Source organism: Myripristis murdjan, chromosome 8, assembly GCF_902150065.1.
Source record: "Myripristis murdjan chromosome 8, fMyrMur1.1, whole genome shotgun sequence".
Taxonomy (NCBI): domain Eukaryota; kingdom Metazoa; phylum Chordata; class Actinopteri; order Holocentriformes; family Holocentridae; genus Myripristis; species Myripristis murdjan.
This window is the reverse complement of record NC_043987.1, coordinates 21476082-21498558: the sequence shown is the minus strand read 5'-3', so window position 1 is coordinate 21498558 and position 22477 is coordinate 21476082. Positions and strand designations below refer to the sequence as shown.

The 22477-nt window shown below is 41.6% G+C and overlaps 3 protein-coding genes across 4 annotated transcripts; 1 reads left to right on the top strand and 2 right to left on the bottom strand.

Moving 5' to 3' along the window:
* Positions 1-289: 289 nt before the first annotated feature.
* eif3g (eukaryotic translation initiation factor 3, subunit G) lies at positions 290-5853 on the bottom strand. Of its 2 annotated transcripts, XM_030057879.1 has the most exons (10): positions 5742-5853; positions 5606-5652; positions 4867-4955; positions 4285-4344; positions 4068-4172; positions 3619-3814; positions 3405-3515; positions 3134-3270; positions 522-628; positions 290-405 (listed from the first exon to the last, which is right to left on the bottom strand). In XM_030057879.1, the coding sequence occupies exons 1-10, from the start codon at positions 5762-5764 to the stop codon at positions 390-392; spliced, it is 891 nt and encodes a 296-aa protein (XP_029913739.1). In that variant the 5' UTR covers positions 5765-5853; the 3' UTR covers positions 290-389. The 2 variants fall into 2 exon arrangements, with proteins under 2 accessions (XP_029913739.1, XP_029913737.1); XM_030057877.1 differs by lacking the exons at positions 290-405; positions 522-628 and adding an exon at positions 912-1024 and having other exon boundaries at positions 3106-3270.
* A 1286-nt stretch (positions 5854-7139) lies between these two features.
* On the bottom strand, positions 7140-13808 carry LOC115363161 (suppressor of SWI4 1 homolog). Its single transcript, XM_030057262.1, has 13 exons — positions 13587-13808; positions 13040-13210; positions 12663-12764; positions 12187-12237; positions 11813-11983; positions 11545-11621; positions 11078-11185; positions 10793-10916; positions 10627-10705; positions 10304-10433; positions 10061-10218; positions 9344-9777; positions 7140-8063 (listed from the first exon to the last, which is right to left on the bottom strand). The coding sequence occupies exons 1-13, from the start codon at positions 13599-13601 to the stop codon at positions 7155-7157; spliced, it is 2529 nt and encodes an 842-aa protein (XP_029913122.1). The 5' UTR covers positions 13602-13808; the 3' UTR covers positions 7140-7154.
* Positions 13809-15799: 1991 nt separating this feature from the next.
* On the top strand, positions 15800-18729 carry angptl6 (angiopoietin-like 6). Its single transcript, XM_030058461.1, has 6 exons — positions 15800-16270; positions 16381-16518; positions 16630-16837; positions 17802-17995; positions 18195-18465; positions 18545-18729. Exons 1-6 carry the CDS (start codon positions 15800-15802, stop codon positions 18727-18729), a joined length of 1467 nt encoding a protein of 488 aa, XP_029914321.1.
* Positions 18730-22477: the final 3748 nt, after the last annotated feature.

Genomic DNA, 22477 nt, shown 5'->3' with positions numbered 1-22477 from the left:
TGGGGTCTGAAACAGTTATACTTGTAAGCCAAGTCATCTCTGCAATCCAACAATACAGTCTGTAATATTGCAGAACAATTAAAACTTTCATGAGTACGTGACATGTCAATCATGACTCCATTTCCAACACATGGATATAACTTAACATTTTAATTCTCAATCTGCTAATTAATCTTCCAAAAGATGAACTTTAAGACAGTCACTTTGCAAATGCTCTACAATGTAAGGGTTATTTAATGTTTTTCAGGGCTATCTACACAGCATTTATGAGCCAATGACAACAAGGGAATTATCACAATCTGGTTCTGATCACTTCTTTATTTAGGTTACAGCCGTATTTTACCACAATAATAAAATCTGGCATTCTCCTCAAACACTCTGGTTGGACCTCAGTTGTTTGATGGTCTGTAAAAAAAAAAAAAAAAAAAAAAAAAAAAAAAGACAGGAGTTAATAAATGATTTACAATAACAAGTATCATTACCATGCATTAATGTTAAATCAGTTTTACAATACTACTTACTTGGCCCATTCAACATTGAGAATAAGATGATCATATCCAAATCCTGACACGCCTGCAATGGCTCGGGCTGCATCCTCCCGACGGTGGAAACTGATGAAGGCAAAGCCCTGCAGGAAACCAAGGTAATCCTTGTTACTCATCATGAAGACTCTGTATGGGACCAACTGGCTGTGCTGTATAAGTTCGCTGAAAGTGTTTATTTCGATTTGTTGATGATTGCAGTTAGCACATAAATTTAAATAAATCGGTACACAATACAGTTAAGATAGCAATTATTTAAGTTATTAAAGCAAAATGGTGTGATCTGCTGCTGCAAAGAAACCTCTACTTTTTGAAGCTTTTTTTTTTTTTTTTTTTTTTTTTAAATTCCCTACCAAATCAGCATCTCTGTGCTCCTCTTTCATCTTATGCATGATTCATCTGGAACTCCACACCTATAGACACCAGGAGCTGTCCTTGCAAGACGAATGCCGTACCAAATGTCTTGCACTTAACAACAATAACTACGTTTACATGCACACCATATTCCAGTATTATTTGGAATATTCACAATATTCTGGTTGCACACAAGTCATGTAAACACGCACCAAACCCGATTACGGTCATATTCCGGTTGGAGGGAATTCCGAATAAGACCCCTGGCATATGCCTGTTCTAACCGGAATACTGTGGCATGTAAACACCTTAGTCGGAAAATGCCCCGAACTGGAATATTCAGTCACGACTGCACATGCTCAATTCGCAAGGAATTCTGGGGCGTCTTTGTTGCTATGGTTACTGCAAGCGGGGGAAACAACATGGCGCACACTACAGCATGGCGAAAGCCAGGAGCAAGCTCCAGGAGACTGCAGTCCGCCTTCAGCTAATGAAAGACTTAAATATCATGGAGTATATCGATGGGAGAAAATACAGAAATAGCGACAGAAGACTTCTTCTGTATTTCCGGCAGACCAGACACCTATACGCGTACTGCTGCCCCCTACGGCTGAGTGTCGCATTACGTAAGAGAGTGGAATACGCCGAAACACAGGAACAGGGCTTAAAGTGAAAAATTTTCCTGAGCCTGAAACCTGTACCTGAGGTACCCACAGGTACCTCAGTTTTGCTGATTACTGTTAAATTATTATTTGTTTTAAACATTATTTGTTTATTATTTGTTTTAAACATGTAAATTACTTATCAAACAGACCTAACAATTCAGTGAATGAGCAGGAGTATGCTTGTGATAACATGGTTTGAAAAATAAGCCGAAGTGATACCTCTTCTTTGAATAGACAAGCTAAGCTGTCAGTGTGCAGCTGTTAGCCAGTGAAGGAGTGGCAAATAGAGTGGCGACTCTTCGCTTTGTTACACAAGCTATGTCAATGCGCTGCTGTAGCTGGAAAGTTTCTCTGCCTTTTGGACTCGTACGGTGCCAGTGCAGGTGTTTTTTCTTGGTGGTGCAGTTGCAGGTGAAACCACTGGAGGGGTTGTGCCACCCAGATTCTCTCCATGTAATTTTCTCCAGATATATGTTCATATCCCACACAAAACAGCATTTCATTCAAGTTATGTCAAATTCCGCGTTAAAAATAGATTCCGTTTTTTTCGGCTAATTCCGCGATTCCGTGTTCGCGGAAATTATAGAGCCCTAGTTAAGTTGACCCTTAACTGCTCTGTTTGCATCCCTGTAAGTTGCTCAATATTCTTCAGATTTGTACTCATTGACCCATCTATATTATATCAATCTATATTAATAGAATAGGCTCTGGTCGTGAGTAACAGCGGCAGTAGTGCTTTAAACGCCCGTGTGGGCGTCCATTCGACTTGGATCGGGACCGGAGGAGTGCAAACTCACTCATCTTCGCCACTGGTGATCGACTCAGGCTGTCGCGCCGTGCGTTAAAAAAAAAAATGCCGATATTTTCGCCTGTTTTCAGGAGGCTGGAGCCGACGCAACACTAATTCTTTATTTCACTTACGTGGGTCCAGGTGTGATCCTCATCTGATCTCTCTCTGTCTGCATATGGATGAGTGCGGGTACAGAAACGTGACGTTAAATTATTTCTGTTGTGATTTTATTTATTTTTTACTTTGAAAATTAATTTAGCGTGTCGGGGGGCAGGCGCTGCGTCCCGCCAATAGAATGATAGGGGAAACACTGAATGTATTTTGCTTTCATCTCTCTGCCCTTCTCTACTCTACTTCAACGCTGCTTAGCTCCACCGGATCTATTCTACTGGACGGTAGACTGCCGCATCCACCTGTTGTACAAAACGCACAAGGCATGCTGTTCTTAGACCCTCCCCACTCAGCTGTTATTGGCCAACTGAACTTGATAACACTATACTATTGGTGGATCTACCCATGTGCTTCGCTGAAAGTCAGAAGATCATTCGTTAAATGCTAACTTAAGCCAAATTGTTGCCAAAAAAAAAAAAAATGCCCGTCAAGCCAGAAATCCGGCACCATGCCGGAGTACTTTAAGCCCTGCAGGAATATGCCAAATAACATGTAAATGGAATATTCCAGTTGCCGCAGTGCAATTACCTTAACCGGAATTTTGACCCGAACTGCAATATGGTGTGCATGTAAACATAGTCACTGAGGGCTCTTGAGCTGCATTCACTGACCTTGGACTGTCCGGTGTTCTTGTCTTTGGCCAGGTAGATCCTGGAGATGGACCCAAAGGGCCTGAACAGCTCCTGCAAGTCAGTCTCACGAGTGTCCTCAGACAGATTGGTCACACGGATGGTAGCGTTGTCATCAGCTATTGGGGGAAAAATATATATGTACTGTTAGTTCTGGTGTATCTGAACAATTTCCATGAAGCTGCAGTATGCACTGACTACAATGACAGAAGTACACAGAATGACTGCATAGACCCAGCATTCAAACTCCCACCTCTGCGGTTGGGCTGCATGGACTCTCCTCTTCGCGTGCCTCCATCCCTCAGGCTAGGAGGCACATACTTCCCTGTCTTGTTCTGTGCTGGCTGTGCCGGCTCAGGCTCCGCTGGTGAAGGAAAGGTAAAAATCGTCACATCGACTTTGAAAACAAGCAACCAAATGTGACAACAGGTCATGCCAAACAACTGTTTAGAGAGTGCTGACGGTACCAGAGCCAGCAGGCTTCTCCTTGTCTCCGGTGGAAAGCCCAAGCTGCTCGGCCAGCTCCTTTTGCATGGGGCCCAGAGTGTCCTTGTACGGACAACGGGTGGTCCAATGGTCCCCTTTGCAGATACGACAAGACACAATCTTCTGTCCTTTCAGCTTGTTCATGGGATCTTCATCCTGGTCTTGGGCGTTTAGGTCCTGCAAAAGTTCAGTTCAGGTCAATTCATTTCTTTTTCTACAGCAGCATGTTAAAAACCAGGGCAAACAACAGTTTATATTTATAACATACATATAAATATACTGAGGATATAAGCAACAAAATGACAAATGGGGGTAAGTGGTACTGACCGATTAAACAGGTTGAACAGAATCAGTGACAGACAATCACCACAATAAAAGCATGTTTGCATGTTACATATCAAAACAGCAGCACAGGATCAGAACCTCTCACCTCTTTGCTGGAAATGAAAGTCATGAAGACGTCATCACTGACTGTTGTGGTGGCAACATTAGGACCTGGAGCGTCATACTCCGAGTTGCCAAATTTCTTCCAGTTCTGAAATGCCATGAAAAGCCGTATATGATTTAGAATATACCCATAAATTAAATCTTCCAGCTGTTGCTTCAAAGTGAGTGCTGCTGCGGCTAATTTCAAGTTAAAAGCAGACCTTTCTCCTGGCAACAGCTTTTGAGGCTTTTCTTGTCTCAATCTTGAAGGTCCGCACAATCTAGAGAACATTAAAAAAAAAAGTGTATATGCAATCAAATACATTATGATACACAGTACATACATAACAAATACTACCAATAACATCAATATAAAAATTACTGCCCTGTGCAGAATACTGTGACTCTCTTCCAACATTTGATTAGCACAACAACCTGTGCAGGGCTCCATTAAATACTGGCACTATCATCTTTGAGGCTTTTTTAACAGGTTAAATGAACCACTCGCAAACCATTGCAGATATGTTCATTTTATTGGTAAAACAGCACTGCTTTCTGCACACCTGAGACCAAAGTCATGGTTATGTTGACAAGGATAAAACCTCTACACTGTCTACTCATTTTCTATTAGCTGTGCTTTCTTATTAATGTCTCAGTACTGGCACTTTCATTAAATTCTCTCTCAATTTTGGTTGAAATACAATAGGAGACAGCAGAGTAAATGAACTAAATGTACAGATAGGTAAAGAACCACGATAGTCTGACCAGGTTTTAACAACTTCCTAAACAGAAAAACAAATTACCTTGAACTTCTTTCCATCTTCATCTATTTTATATTCCGTTACGGTTTTGATGTTTCCTTTGATGGTTTCCTTGGGAGACGGTAGTGTACCTGCCAAAGGGATATGTAGCTTATTCAATAAAGAGACTTGAGATTGATAATACAACAATGCCAAAGAGAAAAAAAGAGACTACTGTTTCTCCTGCCTGCTCGATAAGGTCTTTAATTTGTTCTGCGCTTTTGTGATCTGTCCAACAGCCTCACATTGGAGAAATAGCATGTAACTGGTCCACTACAAACACATTGTGTGGTTCAGCACTACTTGCCACCATGCAAATGAGTTACTTTTACTGTTTACATTGATTACAAAGCACTTTTCCTTACCCCTGAATCAACCATAATACCACCTGGTAAGGTTGGCATTACACTACGGGTGTCAAGTCTGACTAAAATTTGCAACACGGCTCGCTGATGAGCTGCAAACTTGCTAAGTTAGCTTAGCACTGTTCGCTAATGACGCTGCCTACGTCACCGCGGCCAGGCCGAGGCATATGTCGGAGCGCTTTCATAAAATAATACCTTTCGTCAATCAGTTACACCTAAAGTTTCACAGTGTGACTTGTGGGAGAAGTAAATAATCACAAAATGTATGGCTCTAGTATAAAAGCATAAAAGCATAAAACCACGTGGGGGTGAAAACCGCCCGGCTGGCCTCCTCCTCCGGCAGACGTCAAACTAACCGCTAACTGTTAGCTCTTTACCTTCATCTCCTTCCTCCTCCACCTGGTCGGCCCAGCTGGGCTTGGAGCTGCGGGAGAACGACAGACATTAAATATGAGAAGCTTAGACGACCAGCAGTGTCAAAAATAATCATTAAATGTCCACAGAGACACTCACTCGTCGTATTCATTCGACGGCATCCTCTCGGCTAGCTTCAGCTCCGGGAGCGCTGGGAACGGAGAGGCGCCGCCGAATACACTTCCGGGTGACGCTGTCTATTTAACTTCACAATAAAAGTCTCCAATACATTTGTTTGTATCATACTGACATTACTGTATTGTTACAGCCTCGCTTTACTCAGAGAAGGGGAAATAGTGTATTTTTTGTAAAGTTACTATATCTGTTTTTAATGTTTTAAAAAGGGATTTAAAAAAAAATCTCCTTCCCCATTGTTAATAAATGAGGAAACAGTATCGAAGAAAAGCTATGTTACAGCTATTATGTTACATTATTTATGGCAGTGCATCTGTTTTATGTTCATTCTGTGTCTATTTACATGTCTACATTATCTAAGGAAAATTATATAATCATTTAAGCTGGATATTAAACCAATATTAATTTTCAGCAGAAATATTACTTTTATGAATTTACTTAACTTTGATAGCCAATATTATAGCAAAATACAATAACGTCTGAATCTTTTTTGTGCATTTATTAAGCATATGGTGATTTTCGTTAATGTTCACCTTGCTATACAGAGACCCTGGTGGTTAAGGAAATTGTTAGTAGTATTTTTAGTAGCAGTACGCAGTGTAGTGCATGGCCTAAACCTTACAAAAAAAGTTATGGTCCTTTGAATGTGAGGGGAAAAAAACCCTTCTTTAACATGTCTTAAAATTTGGGGAAAATACAATGCAAATTCGTAAAAAAAAAAAAAAAATCAATGGATCTGTCAAACAAAGACATACTGAATTTTGGCTTACAATAGGAGATTAAATTTGATATTTATCTCAAATCATAAAGTGTCACCTTTGGCACCCCAGATCTAAAATATTGAGTGTATTCAGTTCTGCCAGTTAGGATGAGAACGACTGATAATCTGGTGGTTTAGTGATGCATGCAGCAAAAACATGGGTGCATGCCAGAACTGGAGTGGATAAAGAATGCAAATTATGTACATCATAATTCCAGTGTCTTCCCATTTCCAGGTATTATGACCTTTGAGATACACTGAGTTTGAACAAGTTGGAGTGGAGTCTCAGAACTTCCATAACTTCAATATCAAGAAGTTCAGTGTCACACGAACCTATAAAAAATATGAATAAATAAATGTGGGAATGAAGAGTCCTTTATTACAGATCTGTATATGTGCCAGCATTAATGTTACAAAATAATACAATATAATGACCAAAACACATCATTTTGGAGACTTGGAGAGTAGAAATACAACAAAGTTCCTCAGCAGAGGTGAAGTCAGAGGATTTTTACACAGTCCCCAGAGTGTGGCCTCATTCAGTTGACTTTTTTCACATTTATTCAGCCAAATTAATTAAGATCAGGAAAACAGCAGTCTTAATTATTTATTTCTCCTCATTTCTCCTCTGCATGCTTCCCACAGCAAGCTATCCTGATACTGTCAAACACAGCCATGTACAGGAGTGGATGGATACACATGTTCAGAGCTGCCAGTCCCTTGGACACTTGGTAAAAATCGTAGACCCAACAGATGAAGTCGTCAGGATATTTAATTTTCAGGTAGAAGTGGTAGTTTTGAAAGACATGGTAAGGCCCAAAGGAAACGGCGTAGAGCACAATGACTGACATGACCATCAGGGCAACCTTGCGTTTCTCCAGTGCGGTTATATTTGCATTCCTCCACACCACCCAAATCACCACAGAGTAGGAAGCGAAAGTAACCAGGAATGGCACAAGGCATCCAAACACAGAGAGGAAGATTTTGTAAGTGAAGTGAGACCTTTCATCAAGCTGGTCGCAGTAGGAGACACACAGCGTCTTGTTTGCATGCCTGGCCGTGCAAGTGGAGGCAAATCTCAGCACAGGGGAGGAAATCACTCCCACAAGGATCCAGATGGAGACACTGACAGCCTTGGCGTGAGTGGGCTGCACATGGTTTCGAGTGAAGAAGGGGTATGCAATGGCCACGCAGCGGTTCACGCTTATCCCCATGATGAAGAAGATGCTCACATATAAGTTGCAGGTGAAAAGGAACCTCTCTATTTTGCACACCGCATCACCAAATGTCCAGTGTTTATCCAGTTTGTAATACACAATCAGCAAAGGCAGGGTGAGAACATAGAGCAGGTCACTGATGGCAAGGTTACAGGACAGGACAACACCGGTGTGCCAGTTCCTTCTCTCTCTGGTCACCAGCAGCCACAGGGCAAACAGATTGCCCACCAGTGCAATACAGAATTCAATCCCATACACTGAGGGCAACAGTGCTATTTGAAATTTCTCACAACTGGCGTTTCGAACCATCTTTTATGGTGATTGTGGCTTGAAGTTATCTGCTTTTGTACACCATCCAAAAATATTTTCCTTTACAATATCTGGAAATAAAAAATAAATTAACTCATGTCAGTTGTTTCATTTCCATATCACCCTCTACACAACAGGGTAAAGCTCTGGCTGAAAGTTAGGCAAACCCGTGGCTGAATTTACAAATAGGATGTTACACAATTTTTAGAAAAAATGTGACAATGTGTTTATCATTTCCAATTGAGAAACACACCCATTCACGGAAAGGCTTTCAAAAATTAAAATGTTAAATATGAATATAAACCATGAGACACTTACCAAAAGCAGGTCTGCTGTGCACTGAGGTGTGAAACGACTGTCAGTCTGATTGTCTTGCATTTCCTGTTCAAGTGTGAAGAAAGTATCACCAGTTCTACTTGAGCGTAATTTAAGTGCAGTGTGGAGGCTGAGCAACACAGTTTATGCCATTTCACTTCCCCGTAACCATAACCTCTAAAATCTGAGGAAGTGAAACTCTCCATGACATGCCTTTTTAAACCATACAGTCAATAAAAGCATGACTTTGTATTCTGCACAATAGTACTCCATCTTATAAAAGCGGTACTTCAGATTTTTACAAAATACCTCTACAGTAAAGAGTAACCAATGTTATGCATGCACTTTTGTAGCACAAACCTTGTTTTTGCGCTGTTTCCATGGCCATCATGTTGATTTTCCAGACATTTCTGAAATCATCAAAGTGTTACCAAACTACAAAGAAAGCTTAGCCTAACGTCTAGGATCCTTGTATGTCACTGACTGACTGACTGATGCCCCATTGTTTATATGTGTGTGCAATGTGAATCCCAAGTATTCCCCTCAGGCAGCAGGGCTGGACCAGCTCGACTGTGCTCAGCTAGCCACTGTTTAAAGCCAATAATACTTGTAAGTCTGTATCCTTCCATCAAGATAATGACTGAAAATGAGCCAGACGCCCAAAGCCTGCATGTCCAGACACCCGTGTGTGCACCAAGAAAACCTTTTCAAACATAAAAGCACCCACAAAATTGCAGAACTTGTTTCCTCAAGCATTTTATTAGTCCAAGCACATTTTACTTATTCATCCATACAGTAAAAAAAAAAAAAAAAAAAAAGTAGAACTTTTATTGAGTCTCTGATGATTTACAACAATAAACATTCTCCAGCCCCACTTTGCAGTGGTGGTGATACCACGCTGCCCTCTGGTGTTCCTTCCGGCAGTGCAGTGACTGTCTCTGTCCATCCAGGAGGGGGCGCAATCAGCCTTTGCCTTTCTTCTGTTTGAAGCCCTGCTTTGCCCCGGCATGAGGACCTTTCCTCTTGAAGCCGGGCTTGCCTTTCTGACCCTTGGGTTTGAATTCCCTCTGCATTTTCTTCTTTCCACCCATTTTGTTTTTGTCAAATTTTTTCTTCCCACCAAACCTCTTTTCCCCGTCACCAGCTTTCTTACCCCCAAATGTCTTACCACCGGGTCGATTTCTCTTCACAAACGGTTTCTCTCCATCCCTAAATTTGTTCCCTCCTTTTCTTTGTTGATCTCCTGTGTTGTTTCTGTGCTGTCCTTCTGAACCGTATCTCTTTGGTGATTTCGCATTTTTGTCTTTCCCCGAGGATTTACCAGAGGACAACCTCCTCTTCTTTAAGGGTCCTGGGGACTTTCCTGGATGTCGCCTCTTCTTGGCTGCAGGGAACATGCCTGATCAAAAAAAATATGGTTATTTGTCATTTTGCCAAAACATAAGACATGTTTTAGATCGAAGGGCAACTTCAAAAAAACTCACAGCACACAACTGTCCACTCAAAAAATAAGCTGCGAGCGCTGCTTTCTAATACGTTTTATTTTGCATCTGTATCAACACTTTTTCCCTTGAGGCTGAGCTATGTATGGCTATAAATTATGGGTATCAACCATTCAATAAGGCCTGGGTTGAAAAACACTGAACATATGCTTTAAAAGTTTCTGTATGAATTACAATCACCTTCTTCTGGCTCCTCCCCGACTGCCTGTCTGTAGTACTCCACCTCGTCTTCAGAATCAATGGCAGCTGCCTGATCGTCCTGTGTTCCTGGATCCTCCACCTCACTGTCCTCCTGCTCAACCTGGTGCTTCCTCTTGATGCCCTCCAGGCTCTTTTTCCTGGTGGGATAAAAACAGGAAACGTTCAACTCCAATCAACAGGAAAATAGTTATGTCGAGAAAATGATCCTGAGAGCAAAATTACTTGTGCGCATCCCGTTTCTCTTTCTTCTGAGCAACATTCTGCTCCTGCTTTTGGCGACGCTCCTGTTTCTCCTTGAGCTGGGCCTCTTTTCTGCTCAGGATTTCCTGGAGCTCTTCCTCTGTCTTGGAGACTGCAAACACAGTATACAAGAAAAACCCGTTTACAGACAGTTCCGATGAAGTCCACATGAGTCCAAGCAGTCCCAGGATGTATCAGTAAGCGTTTACTTTTTGAGAAAAATCACAGGGTTCATACTTTTTCTTATCATCATCTACATCAGAATAGCAAGCATGAAAGAAAAAAATAAAGACAGATGCACTCACTAGTTGCATGATAGAGGATGTTGCCCTCTCCCATGCCTTCTTGTATCTTAACCAGTTGCAGAGTCATGCGAGGACCAATCTGAGGACAGAACAGCAATTTAATTCAGCTGCCACCCAACATCACTGACATATGGGTGCAAATATTATACTCCTTAGGCATAATTACCTCAGTCAAGCGGACAGCGCTCTGCTGGGACGCCATGTTGCCACGGCCAGAGTAGACCTGTGGAAGTTCAGTTATGTTGTGCTCCCCATCCTGCTCTGCTTCGCTCTCTGAAAGATTAGCTCCCCTGAAAGTTGTAGAGCAGGGCACAATCAAGCCTGGGCTCTTCAGATACACCACCAGGGTCGTATATTTTACTAAACTGCTATAACGACAAGGTTCACTATAAAACGGAGCGCCTTGGTGCCTTCGCGCTGAATGGTAATTGTACCTTGACGAGAATCTTACTTCAACAGCAGCTCACTGATGTCCTCAAATTTGCCCATGTTGGGGAACCTCTCCTGCATCAGTTTCTTCACGCCACGGCTCATGCCCACAGGAACCACCTTCAGGCTGCTGCAGGTTGGGAACAAGACAGCGGAGGTGAGTGTGATGCTGAACAATCAATAGATACTAGAGCTATGAATGTATTTTATTAATTTTTTTTAATTTATTAAATGGAGGCCCATCAGTGCGTTTACTTTGACAAAGCATCACTGAACAGTCATGTCATAATCTGTCATCATTCGAGCCAGACCATCTTTTTAAGATACGGTTTCATTCGAGGCCACATGGGCTGTACTTTGTCACCTCTGGATATCAACATTCACAAGTAAAGGTATGCAAATGCTATGCTCCTCACTGAGCTAGTTTGCAAGAAAATAAATTAATCTTAAATGAGGAAACAATAAGTTTGATAAAATATATATACTTACTAATGACGGAACTCTACCTCCTGAGTCTCTGGGTTGTAATTCAGAAGCACACACCTCTTGATGTTATTAAGGCTAACCTGCAAAAAAAGAAAAATATAATCTACAATTCTTACAGAAACTAAAAAAAATGCTGGAATTCAAGGATCATGAGGTCAGAAAGCGTTTACTTTGAACAACTCTTCAGCAGTAACCTCAGAAGACTATACTTTCATCATGCCAATAATTCCTGAACCCTTGATTCTTCTACCATTTTACTAATCAGACATACCTTGTGCACATTGATGGAAGGAAACATATTTTGAAACATGGTGGCCATGAGTTTGACCTGCATGCCGTCAGACCCAAAGTTATTGAGGACGAGCAGTGGATGATGTGTGAACTGCTGCTCGTGCATCCTGTGCTTCTTCAGTGACGACACCACATCTTTGATAAGGGAATACTGGGAGGGGGAAAAAAAAAGTTTAAGAGTCATTATGTGAGGAAAACACTCCAAAAATAAATACCAAAACAGTTTTGATGATCTGGGTCCATCAGTGCGTTTACTTTGAAAAACATCACTCAACAGTCAAGTATTTGAATTTGTCATCATCTGGGCCCCATCCATCTAACACAATTCATGTTTCTATGCATTCATACTGGTACCTTGATCACTTTGAAATAAAGTGTGGGACCTCTGGGAAGTCGAGCCAGTCGCTGAAAAGGGAAAAACGTGTTGTTTATTTGACCTGATAATGTTAAAGGCTTAACACTATACAACTGCAGAGTCATCAGATGAGCATTGTTGAATTCAACTGAATTGGCAACGTGTTGTATTTACACCTCAGTGATTTCATACACTGCTATTTAACACTGGCTGCCCTGACATGAATCATAACAGCTGCCATTCTTGTTTTTCTTCTGTTTCATATGACTGGTAACTGCAAAATTGACACATTCAACAGTAAGTAATCTCATTTCCGATATATGTGGAAACCCATGGTGTGTCAATATCACTCAAGACTTGAGAGATAGATCATGCAATTTCAACTAGATATCAGGATTCAGATACAAGGTGGCTGATCCATCACCAGCTGAGAATGTCTTGTTCGTAAATAGTCTGTTTTAGACGATGATCTCACCAAGTTGACACTGCTGGGTGTCTTGCTGAAGACTATGAAGTGTGTTACTCCCAGAGGTCCTGCGATTGACACAAAGTCTTTGAGCACATTCTTCTTCCTGATCTGTCAAACAAACATGGAAAAAAATAATGTGACAAAATCCATAAAAGTTCCACAGACATTTGATAGAACTAAAGGCACAGTGGTTCTCCAACAAGGCATGAGATAAACTAAGGCGACCACTGACATTTTCAAAGTAACTAAATCCTAATGTGTGATTAAATATGAGCCAATTTAGTGACTTTCCAATCAAACTTAAAAACACACCATCAATCCCAAGCGGTACCACTTAGCAGATGAGCTGGTGGTTAAACCAAGTAACTCGAACACACACACACCTTCAAGGACTCAGCAGTGTATGGCCTCATGACTTGTCGCATATCCAGGACAAGCTGACCGACGTTTTTGCCGATCTGACCCCGATGAAACACGAAGGAGTGGGGGACGGTCCCGTAGGCCTCCTCGGCCACATGGTTGGCAGTCACTCGGGATTTCTTCTGATTCTTGGTCTGAAAGCAGAGTATCGTCCAAAGTTAGTTACTTAACTAAGCACATAACATTACATTGTCACCAAACATGTTGCTGCACATATACCACTCAGATAACGACACCAGCTGACAGATTAATGCAACAGAGCCATTAAATTAAGCTGTATAACTTTATCTTAGCCGCAGCAGCGTTGCCAATCTAACAAGTTTAACGTTAATTACTTAGCGTTACGCAGATAACGTAAACTGCTAAACGCGACATACATTTCTCTTTGATAACCGGATATCATTTAACACATTTAAGTATAAAGAAAACACGCACTGTCGCTTAAGTTTAGTTTATATCACGACTGCTCACTTCAGCTAAAGCTAACTGGCTAGCACACGTTAAGCTTACCTTTGATTTCCCCATTATTCGGCTACGCGTAACCCTGGCAAAATAATTCAGAAAAACGCCGCTTTCTAATATCACAGTACATTAATACTACGGTGCAAAATGTGCGGCATACTTATTTCCTAAGTATCTAACTTTAATAAGGTCTGTAAGACTCAGAGTACATGACGCTACTCCACATGGTACTCCTGTGTGTCACATCCAAATGGGTCCGTGTATCTCCCTGGTCTTTCAACTGTTTCCTGGCAAATTTCGGTCCATGGCTGTGTGCTCAAACTGGACCGACCAGGGATGCATTTTTTAAAATTATGTAATCGGTGTGATTTTTTTTTTTTTTTTTTTTTTTTTTTTTTTGAGTTATGCATTTATATGGCAAATAAAAATGCAAACAATGTGGGTCGATGATAGAGTCTGACAGACAGGAGGAAAAGTTACAAGTCTCCTGCAGCAGGGAAATTTCCCTCAGTTCAGTTCGGATTAAGTGAATTCATTCATACATTTGTCTTTACCCCCAGAAAAAAAAAAAAAAAAAAAAAAAGAAAGAAAGTTGCTGGAGTCCATCCCATATTGGGCGAACTACACACACTAATAGTATGGACTGTGGGAGGAAACTTGAGCAACTAGGAGGAACATACACACACACACACACACACACACACACACACACACACACACACACACAGATAGAGAGCAAGAGAGAGAAACAGAGAGAGAGAGAGAGAGAGAGAGAGAGAGAGAGAGAGAGAGAGAGAACATGCAAACATTACATAGAAAGGACTAGAACCAGCAATCAAACCCAAGACCATTATGCTGTGAGATTGGCAACCACTGTGCCTGCATGCTGCTCCTGTTCAGTTCAGTGTTTTCTATTCTATTCTATTCTATTCTATTCTATTCTATTCTATTCTATTCTGTTCTATACTACAGAGAGGAGTCTATGACAGGGTAGGTGGTTGATGGCTGAGGGAGGAGACAGCACACGGCTCCTGCATCGGGGCCCCAGAAAAGAGGCGCTGGGAGGCGGTGTCATTAGGCTAGTTTGTAATTATGTGTCTGCTTGTTTAGAGAGCCCGTGGCAAAGATCAAGTTAGGGGGTGGTCTAGCTGCTGCTAAAACCTGCATGTCAGTGTCAGTTTGTGTCTCCTTGACTTTTCTCTGTGTCCCAATTTTCTTTGCGGTCAAGTCTGGCTTTTAGTTTTAGACTTTTTGAGTGCAGTACCACAGAGGACCTTAAATTTGGAAGACAACTCTTTCTTCTTTTTTTTTTTTTTTTTTTTTCTTTTTACCATAATCCTTTTTGATGATGTGATTTCAAAAAGCTTTAGTGTCTTTTTTTACATTCTTGTGTTCAGACACTGGCAGCTCCACACGTGATCAGAGCACAGAGGTCCAAAATATTTATCAGCTAATACGGTGAGTTATATACAGAATTTACTTTCAGACAGATTTAAATGTATTGTTATAGATGTAAACCAAGCATCCAAAGCAGCAGATGGCCAAACTATGTATTTGCTACCTTAGTATTTATTTATTATTTGTTATGCTGTTTACTCTTTAGTAAACAGAGCCAGAAAAATCTCATCCTATGTCTTCCTTTCCCCTCAAACACTGAAACTGACTTGCATGCCATAAACTTTGTCGCTCTTTTCCCTTTGTCATCAAGTGTTTCTCAACACTATTGTTTGATGTATATGAGCATGTACCTTTGATTCCAGTAATATGTTCCAATGAGAAGATCATATAAGAAATATAAGAGATTTTTGTGTGAACTGTCAATATTGACGTTTTGGTATTAATGGTGTTTACGGTGTTGACCGTGATTGTTTTGGTGGGAACTGGAGCTGCCCCTGAAAAGAGTCTGTTGACCATGGCATGGAGGTGTGTTGATTCTGGCTGGATTGTGTTGACTGTCGTCCCTTCAGTGTTGACCTGCAAATAAATTCCGACCGGGAGGAAAGACTCAGATTATGTGTACTTATACCTTACAAGGCAACATCTGGAGAACACTTGAGACCCAGAGGAATATATGCGCTCTTTTTCTTGAATACTTCAGTCAAAAGTTACTCCAGGTTTTTGTGACAGGGTGACAGACATGCTTATGGATTATTAGATCTCACTCAAAGGTTATCAGGTGTTAGGTGTTGTTATTGTTGAGGAAATTCTAATCTTGTTCCCTCCGTCATTACCAGGGGTGTCTTAAGAAGTTCAGCAGATACATGGAGAAGACACTGACGATAGGTCTGATTCTCTTCCTAACACTGGGTCTGGGCCTACCAGAAGCTGGGGGACGGAAGGAGGGGCCCCATGGGGAGAACGCGCAGAAACGGCCCTCACGTTCTTCAGAGATGAAATCAGGTCGTTGCTCATACACCTTCATTGTTCCACAGCAAAAACTGACGGGGGCACTGTGTGTAAAAACGGAGTCAGGTGCTGCCAACCACTCTGAGGTGGCAGCGTTGCGGGCAGAGCTTAAACGGCAGCAGGAGCTGCTGGAGAAGCTCCGGGAGCAGCTGGAGCAAGAGGGGTCTCTTGCCATGGAGGTGAGAGCCCTTCGCAAGGAGAGTAACAGCATGAATGCCCGCATTGCCCAGCTCTATGCCCAGCTGCTGCATGAAGTTATCCATAAAAAAGATCAGGCTTTGGAGCAGCGAAGGGTTGAAAACCTTCTGCTAAATGCTACTTCACAGGTGAGCATACTGCTTAAATGGGTCATTGCTGCAGCTGGTTAAAATCTATCTCAGAATCTCATCTTGCTATAATCTTTATCATGTTTGTTGCTGTTTGTGGAACATCTCAGGCACTGCAGGTATCAAGTAATTACAGGGAGCTGGAGAAGAAGTACGGAGCACTCACCTCCACGATGAGCTCCCAGAACCAGCTTATTGCCCGTCTGGAGAAGCAATGCCAATGCAGGAACACTACCCCATCATCACTGGTAGGAAACAAATCATGCTCTAGGTCCTACAAATCTATACTGGGTTTGGAAAACAAGGACTGAAGCTGTTTGTGTGTGTGTGTGTGTGTGTGTGTGTGTTGATCTTGGCAGGTAACCACCGAGCCACCAAGAACGCAGTCTAATGTACAACCTAATTACAGCTCTGAGGCCAACGAAATGACCAATGACGTTCAAAGGGACCAGAGTGCCCTTCCACCACAGCAGGACAACACAATGGGAGGCAATGCCTTCCCCACCACCACAGCCAACACACCTACAGATCCCCCTTTTATTAGCTTCCCTGTCACAAAGACCCCAGGTACATTACTGCAAAACATGCCTTATAGTGGATGTGGAAAGATACAAGGCTGTCCATGTAAAGCACCATGTTAAACATAACTTTTTAAAGTTACCTTTTTGTCTTAGTAGCATTTATTGCATGCCTGGATTCTATATCTTTTGCACTGCACTGCACCAACCCCAACTCACCACATGTTTGGAGATATCAAACCAGTTACAAGAAAATATATTCTGTTATTCAGTTTAGTTTGATTTTATAAACTGGAACAAGCATGTGTCTGCTTCGCTATTTAGCTGCTTTGATAAATTATGTAGCACAGGCTGAGGGAGTCAGTGACCTGCTGGGAGAAATTATCTATCTGGGAATGCCTAAACAATTTAAAAAAAAAAAAAAAAAAAAAAAAAAAAAACTGCTAGTAGCTCTCATCTTGACTGAGGACAAATTCCACAACATTTTCTGGAACTTTAAAGACTGAAAGGCTGGGCTGTACCTCCTAGATACCGGTATACTTGCACAACTGGAATGTGTGAAATTACAAACTAGTAGAGGACTTGAATGAACACAGACTTCCTAGCAGAACTAAAATGACCCAGAATTGCTCTCTGTGTGCAACTTGCAACAGTGGGTGACTCACTGCATGTCTAAAGGTCTGATGAAAGACCATGCATTGCTACATGTGCTCTGAGTGACTATGACTGAACCAGGCTTTGAGTTTGAATCCTAATGCTTATCTGGCATTAGCTTTGGCTGTGGGAGTCTTTCCTCTATGTATACATTTTCTCTTATCAGTGTGATATGAGACACTGAACATGTGTTGGGAAGGAATTCTCCTATTCTAAAAGATAAGCTAAAGCTGCTGTGTATATGGGAGCTTACTGATGTTAAAACAAACACAACTCCAGAGCTTTCACTTGGTTATATATACTGTTCATCCACATGTCTTGAAACACTCTGAAGCCCACACTATGTGTTTGTAACACAGGACCCTGGCGGGACTGCCAACATGTGTTTGATTCGGGTGAGACCACCAGTGGGATCTACCTGCTCCGCCCACAAAGTGCCAACCGACTCCTGCAGGCCTGGTGTGAGCAGAGTCGAGCTCAGGGAGGCTGGACGGTCATTCAAAGGAGACAGGATGGATCAGTCAACTTCTTTAGGACCTGGGAGCAGTATAAGGTGATTCCTCACATCTTTAAAGCCTATGAAACACACTTGAGTCCAACTTGATATTCTGCCTGTTTTAAATTCATCATTCAGTTTCATTTTCATAATTTTTAATTTAAATACAGAGAAAAAAAGACACAAAAAGAGCAACTCGTGCACAAATCATCACAAAATCAGTACTTTTGCTATGACGAAAACACTCTGTTTGCAGCAAGGCTTTGGGAATCTGGATGGAGAGTACTGGCTTGGGTTGGAGCACCTCTACTGGCTGACCAAACAGGCCAACTATAAGTTACGTGTGATTCTGGAGGACTGGCAGGGACGGCAGGTGTTTGCTGAGTATGATAGCTTCCACCTAGAGCCAGAGAGTGACTGGTACCGTCTGCGGTTGGGGGAATACCATGGCAATGCAGGGGACTCGCTCTCGTGGCATAACAACAAGGCCTTCACAACTCTGGATCGGGACAAAGACAGCTACTCAGGTCAGCTCTGTTCCTCTGTGTTAGCTCTCTGTTGTTATTGGTGCTTGTTGTTAAACAGCCCTTTTTATTGCCTCATCAGGTAACTGTGCTCATTATCAGAAGGGAGGCTGGTGGTACCACATGTGTGCGCACTCCAACTTAAACGGTGTGTGGTATCGAGGTGGACACTACCGCAGCCGCTACCAGGATGGGGTCTACTGGGCGGAGTTCCACGGAGGGTCTTACTCTCTTAAGAGAGTTTTCATGATGATCAAGCCTACATAACATACATGGACTGTGGACATGTCAGAGGAAGCAGTGCTGAGAGGCTGATGTTTGTGTTATAAATGTATGGAGGGGACCTGAAGAAGACAATGAAAAAATCTGTTTCAATGTAATACGAGTACACTACGTAGAGATGCTCATCCGATCAATTATAGCTCAGCCAATGGGAAGTGTAGGTAATGTTTTGATATGTTATGAACATACAGTCAAAAAATGTGATTATGGACAGATGAACCCAATCATGGTGAGTTATGACCTATTGATGCTGTTAGTATGTTGTTTTTTTTTTATTATTTATACCAAGTTGACAAGTTCATCCACTGATGTTTTACAATCTGCATTGCAATTTTCTAAATAAATAAAATCAAGCTGCAAGCAGCAATTGGAGGGTGCATGTGCTCTGCTTCACACTCACACAGTTACACACATTCACACCTGAGAGCTGCCCGGTACAACCAGTCTTCACTGCTGGCCACCGAGCAGCTCCACTGTTGCAGTTGTTGGTCAAGTGCCTTGCTCAAGGGCATTTAAGCTACGGGTATTCAGGGAGGTGAGAGAGCTGTTCATTTTGGCAAGGCAAGGCAAGGCAAGGCAAGTTTATTTGTATAGCACAATTCAACACAAGGTAATTCAAAGTGCTTTACAGAGACATTAAAAGCAACAAGACATAATTTAAAACATTAAAAACAGTCAATAGAAAAGGCAAATAGAAATTGAGAATGAAACGAAGTAGAAAAATAAAAGGCATAAATCAACAGTGTGTAGTTAAAAAGTACGGGCAATACAACAGGTAGTCCTTGGAGTGCGGAAGAGGCATAAATCAACAGTGTGTAGTTAAAAAGTATGGGCAATACAACAGGGAATTATTTAATCTAAGAGTACGCTTCAGTGAACAATAGTGTTTTTAGCCCTGATTTAAAGGAGCTGACAGTTTGAGCAGACCTCAGATCTACAGGAAGTTTGTTCCACAGGTGAGGAGCATAATAACTGAATGCTGCCTCACCTTGCTTGGTTCTTGTTCTTGGAACACACAACAAACCAGTTCCAGATGACCTAAGGGGTCTAGATGCATCGTAGAGAACCAGTAGATCAAGCATATATTTTGGTCCGAGACCATTCAGGGCTTTGTAGACCAGTAGTAGGATTTTAAAATCTATCCTTTGACTCACAGGGAGCCAGTGTAGCGATTTAATGACCGGTGTAATATGGTCCAGTTTCCTGGTGTTTGTAAGGACTCTGGCGGCAGCGTTCTGAATCAGCTGCAGCTGTCTGATTGATTTTTTTTAAGGCCCATAAATATGCCATTGCAATAGTCCAACCTACTAAAAATGAATGCATTAATAAGTTTTTCCATGTCTTGTTTAGACAGAAACCCCTTAATTCTAGGAATGTTTTAAAGGTGGTAATAGGCAGATTTAGTAATAAACTTTAAATGGCTGTTGAAGTTCAGGTCTGAGTCAATAATAACACCAAGATTTCTGGCTTGATTCGTAGCTGTCAGTGACATAGAGCCAAGGTGAGTGCTGATCTTTGCCCTTTCATTTTTTGGGCCAAAAATTAATACTTCTGTCTTTTCTGGATTTAGCTGGAGAAAATTCTAGCACATCCAGTCATTGATTTGATGAATACAGTTACTCAATGAGAGTAAGGGACTGTAGTCATGTGATGACACTGAGATATAGAGTTGTGTGTCATCGGCATATGTATGATAGGAGATGTTGTGATGTTCCATAATCTGGGCAAGGGGTAGCATATAGATGTTGAATAGAAGTGGTCCAAGAATGGACCCTTGAGGAACCCCACATGTGATCATAGTTCACTCAGATTTATGGTTACCAACTGACACAAAAAAGTCCCTGTCTTGTAAGTAAGATTTGAACCATTGTAACACAGTGCCGGTGAGTCCCACCCACTTTTCCAATCTGCTAAGTAGTATACTATGATCAACTGTATCAAATGCAGTAGTAATACCAGGACAGAGGATTTGCATGCATCATTATTCTGATGAATAACATTTAAGACTTTGATAAGTAGTCTCAGTGCTGTGGTGTGGCCGAAATCCAGACTGAAATGTGTTAAAAAGATTGTTTTGCATCATAAAAGTATGGATTTGCTGGAAGACAACCCTTTCAATGATTTTCCCCAAAAATGGCAGATTTGATATTGGCCTATAGTTAGTAATTGTTGTGGCGTCCAGATTTGATTTTTTTAGAAGAGGTTTTGTTACTGCAGTTTTCAAGGCCTGGGAAAACTGGCCTGCTTTAAGAGAAGTATTTATTATCTGCAGTACATCCGGAGCTATGCAGTTAAAAATGGTTTTTAAAAAGTTTGAAGGCAGAATATCAAGGCAGCATGTTGTGGGCTTTAATTTTGAAACTGTTTCTGTTAGAGTTGTGTAATCAAGGAGGCTAAAATGTCCTAGATTAACTGGAGGACAGGAAGGCACAAGTGTTATCATTCCTGAACTGGAACTGCACACTGCCTGTCTTATCTGCAATATTTTGTTTGTGAAGAAGGCTACAAAGTCATTACATGACTTGTTGGACAGTAGTTCAGGAGGGAGTGATGCTGTGGGGTTGGTCAGTCTATCCACTACAGAAAAAAGTGTGCAGGCATTATTACTGTTTCTATTGATAATCTCTGAGAAATATGATTGCCTTGCATTCTTCAGTTCCTGGTTATAGTTGCGAAGACTCTCTTTATAAATGTCGTAATGTACCTGGAGTTTGTTTTTTTTCCACCTGTGTTCAGATTGCCGACATACTCTTTTGTGTTCTTTAACCAGTGTGGCATTTCTCCAGGGTGCCTTTTTCCTTCCTGACAGAACTTTGGTCATAATTGGGGCGATGGAATCAATAACAGTCATAACATTGGAGCTAAAACTGTTTACAAGGTCATCAACTAGAACTAAGGGCAGGGTTGGTGATGGTGTAAAACCCTGGGTGAATAATGCACAGGTGTTATCATTTATGTAACGTTTTCTGACCACCTTTGCTTCACTTTTCATATTATTAGCAGGGGTGGTCACAACCTCATAGATATTAAGACCTTTGGAAATAATTAGATGTAATATGTGTCCTCTGTTATATGTTGATTCTGTGACATGCTGAGAAAGCCCAAAGTTATCCAGGATATTTAACAGTTCCTTAGCACACCCATCTGTAAGGTTATCAACATGAATGTTAAAATCTCCCACTAAAAGAACACAGTCAAAATCCATGCACACAATAGACAGCAATTTTGCAAACTCATCAAAAAACCTTGCATTATATTTGGGGGGTCTGTAGATGGTCATTGCTCGACAGGGGGATTTTAACTGAGTGGCAACATATTCAAAGGAGTCAAATTGACCATAAAACATTTGCTTACACTGGAAGCTGTCCTTGAAAAGAGTGGCAACTCCGCCTCCTCTCTTGTGTATTCTCGCTTCACTAAAGAAACTAAAATTTGGAGGGGTTGTCTCAATCAAACCTGCTGCACTATTTTCCTGACCTATATATGATGACGACCCGTGATGACAGAGGCTCAAATCTGTTGGAAAGGCTGAGGTGGGATGAGAGACCGAGTGAAGTCCTTGTTTTGCCCCTTAACACCACCTCCGACCATTGCAGCTTACAACGGGGCGTTGAGCTGCTGGGCTGCGGAAGGGAAGAGGCAGGATCCCAGGCTACTGTGTCCTGAAGAGCAGCTTTTAACGAGGAGATCTGTAGAGACTGCTCGTGAGCCACGTCCAGGGTGTTTGTCAGCA